The sequence below is a fragment of the Triticum dicoccoides genome, chromosome 5B (assembly GCF_002162155.2).
Source record: "Triticum dicoccoides isolate Atlit2015 ecotype Zavitan chromosome 5B, WEW_v2.0, whole genome shotgun sequence".
NCBI classification, from domain to species: domain Eukaryota; kingdom Viridiplantae; phylum Streptophyta; class Magnoliopsida; order Poales; family Poaceae; genus Triticum; species Triticum dicoccoides.
In genome coordinates, this window is record NC_041389.1 from 6,369,883 (window position 1) to 6,371,163 (window position 1,281).

A 1,281-nucleotide genomic window follows, 5' to 3' on the forward strand; every position below is an offset into this window, starting at 1 on the left:
ACAATGTGTAGTATCGTAAAATACCAGCAAACGAAAAAGAATTAAAATGGAAACACAAAATTAAATAAAAAAGAAATCATAAAACTAAAAACCCACCAAACCTTATAGTACCGGTTGGTGTTACCAACCGGTACTAAAAGGCTCCAGGCCTCCGGAGCTGGCTCGTGCCACGTGGTTGCCCTTTAGCACCGGTTCGTGCTGAACCGGTACTAAAGGGGGGGGGGGCCTTTAGTGACCACAATTTAGTGCCGGTTATGTAACCGGCACTAAAGGGCCTTACGAACCGGTGCTATTGCCCGGTTCTGCACTAGTGGCTGACCCCGTTTTCGAAGGTCTCCTGCATCTGCAGCGCGTACTCCAGGTTCCACAACACGTCGCCCATGGACGGCCGGTCCACGCCGTAGTCCGACAAGCATTTCCACGCCGTCTCCGAGAATTTCTTCAGGCAGTCCGGCGCGATCTTGCCCGCCAGCAGCGGGTCGATGATCTCGTCCAGGGTCCCATTCCTCTGGCAGCGCAGCGCGTGATCGGCGAGGCTGACCTGCTCCCTCGGCAGGCTCACGTTCAGCGCCGGCCACGCGCATAGCACCTCGAACAGCACCACGCCGAACGAGTACACGTCCGACCGGTCCGAAAGCTGCTGCCGCCGGAAGTACTCCGGGTCCAGGTACCCGAAGCTTCCCTTCACAATCGTGCTCACGTGCGTGTGCCCGAAAGACGGCCCGGTGAGCGACAGCCCGAAGTCGGCTATCTTGGGTATCATGCCGCGGTTGCTGTCGCCCAGGAGGATGTTGGTCGACTTGATGTCGCGGTGGATGATGTTCTCCGAGTAGCCTGCGTGCAGGTAGTGCACGCCCCTCGCCGCCCCGATGCAGATCTCCAGCCGCTGCATCCAGGACAGTGCCGGCAGTGCCGGCTCGCCGTAGCCGTACAGGTGTCTTCGCAGCGTGCCTCTCTGCATGTACTCGTACACGAGTATCATCTCCGCCTGCTCGGTGCAGTACCCGATGAGCGACACCACATGCCGGTGCCGGATGCCGGACAGCAGCACGATCTCCGCCTGGAACTCCGGCAGCCCCTGCTTCGAGGTGAGCATGGCACGCTTCACCGCCACAGGCGTGCCATCGCCGAGCGCACCCTTGTACACATTCCCGAACCCGCCGACGCCAATAAGGTTGCGCTCGTGGAAGTTGTCCGTGGCAGCCTTGATCTTCGCCAGCGAGATGTGCAGCTTCTTGCTCGCCCTTTCCTTTAAAATATAGGAGTACATAATAACATAAA

The 1,281-nt window shown here is 58.3% G+C and overlaps 1 protein-coding gene across 1 annotated transcript in view; it reads right to left on the reverse strand.

Moving 5' to 3' along the window:
• Positions 1-226: 226 nt before the first annotated feature.
• LOC119306996 (receptor-like protein kinase HERK 1) overlaps positions 227-1,281 on the reverse strand; it is a 4,193-nt gene continuing 3,138 nt past the window's right edge. Inside the window, exon 3 of the mRNA XM_037583071.1 lies at positions 227-1,249. Coding sequence (XP_037438968.1) covers positions 308-1,249 — 942 coding nt within the window. The 3' untranslated portion in view covers positions 227-307. The remainder of the gene's footprint in view (positions 1,250-1,281) is intronic.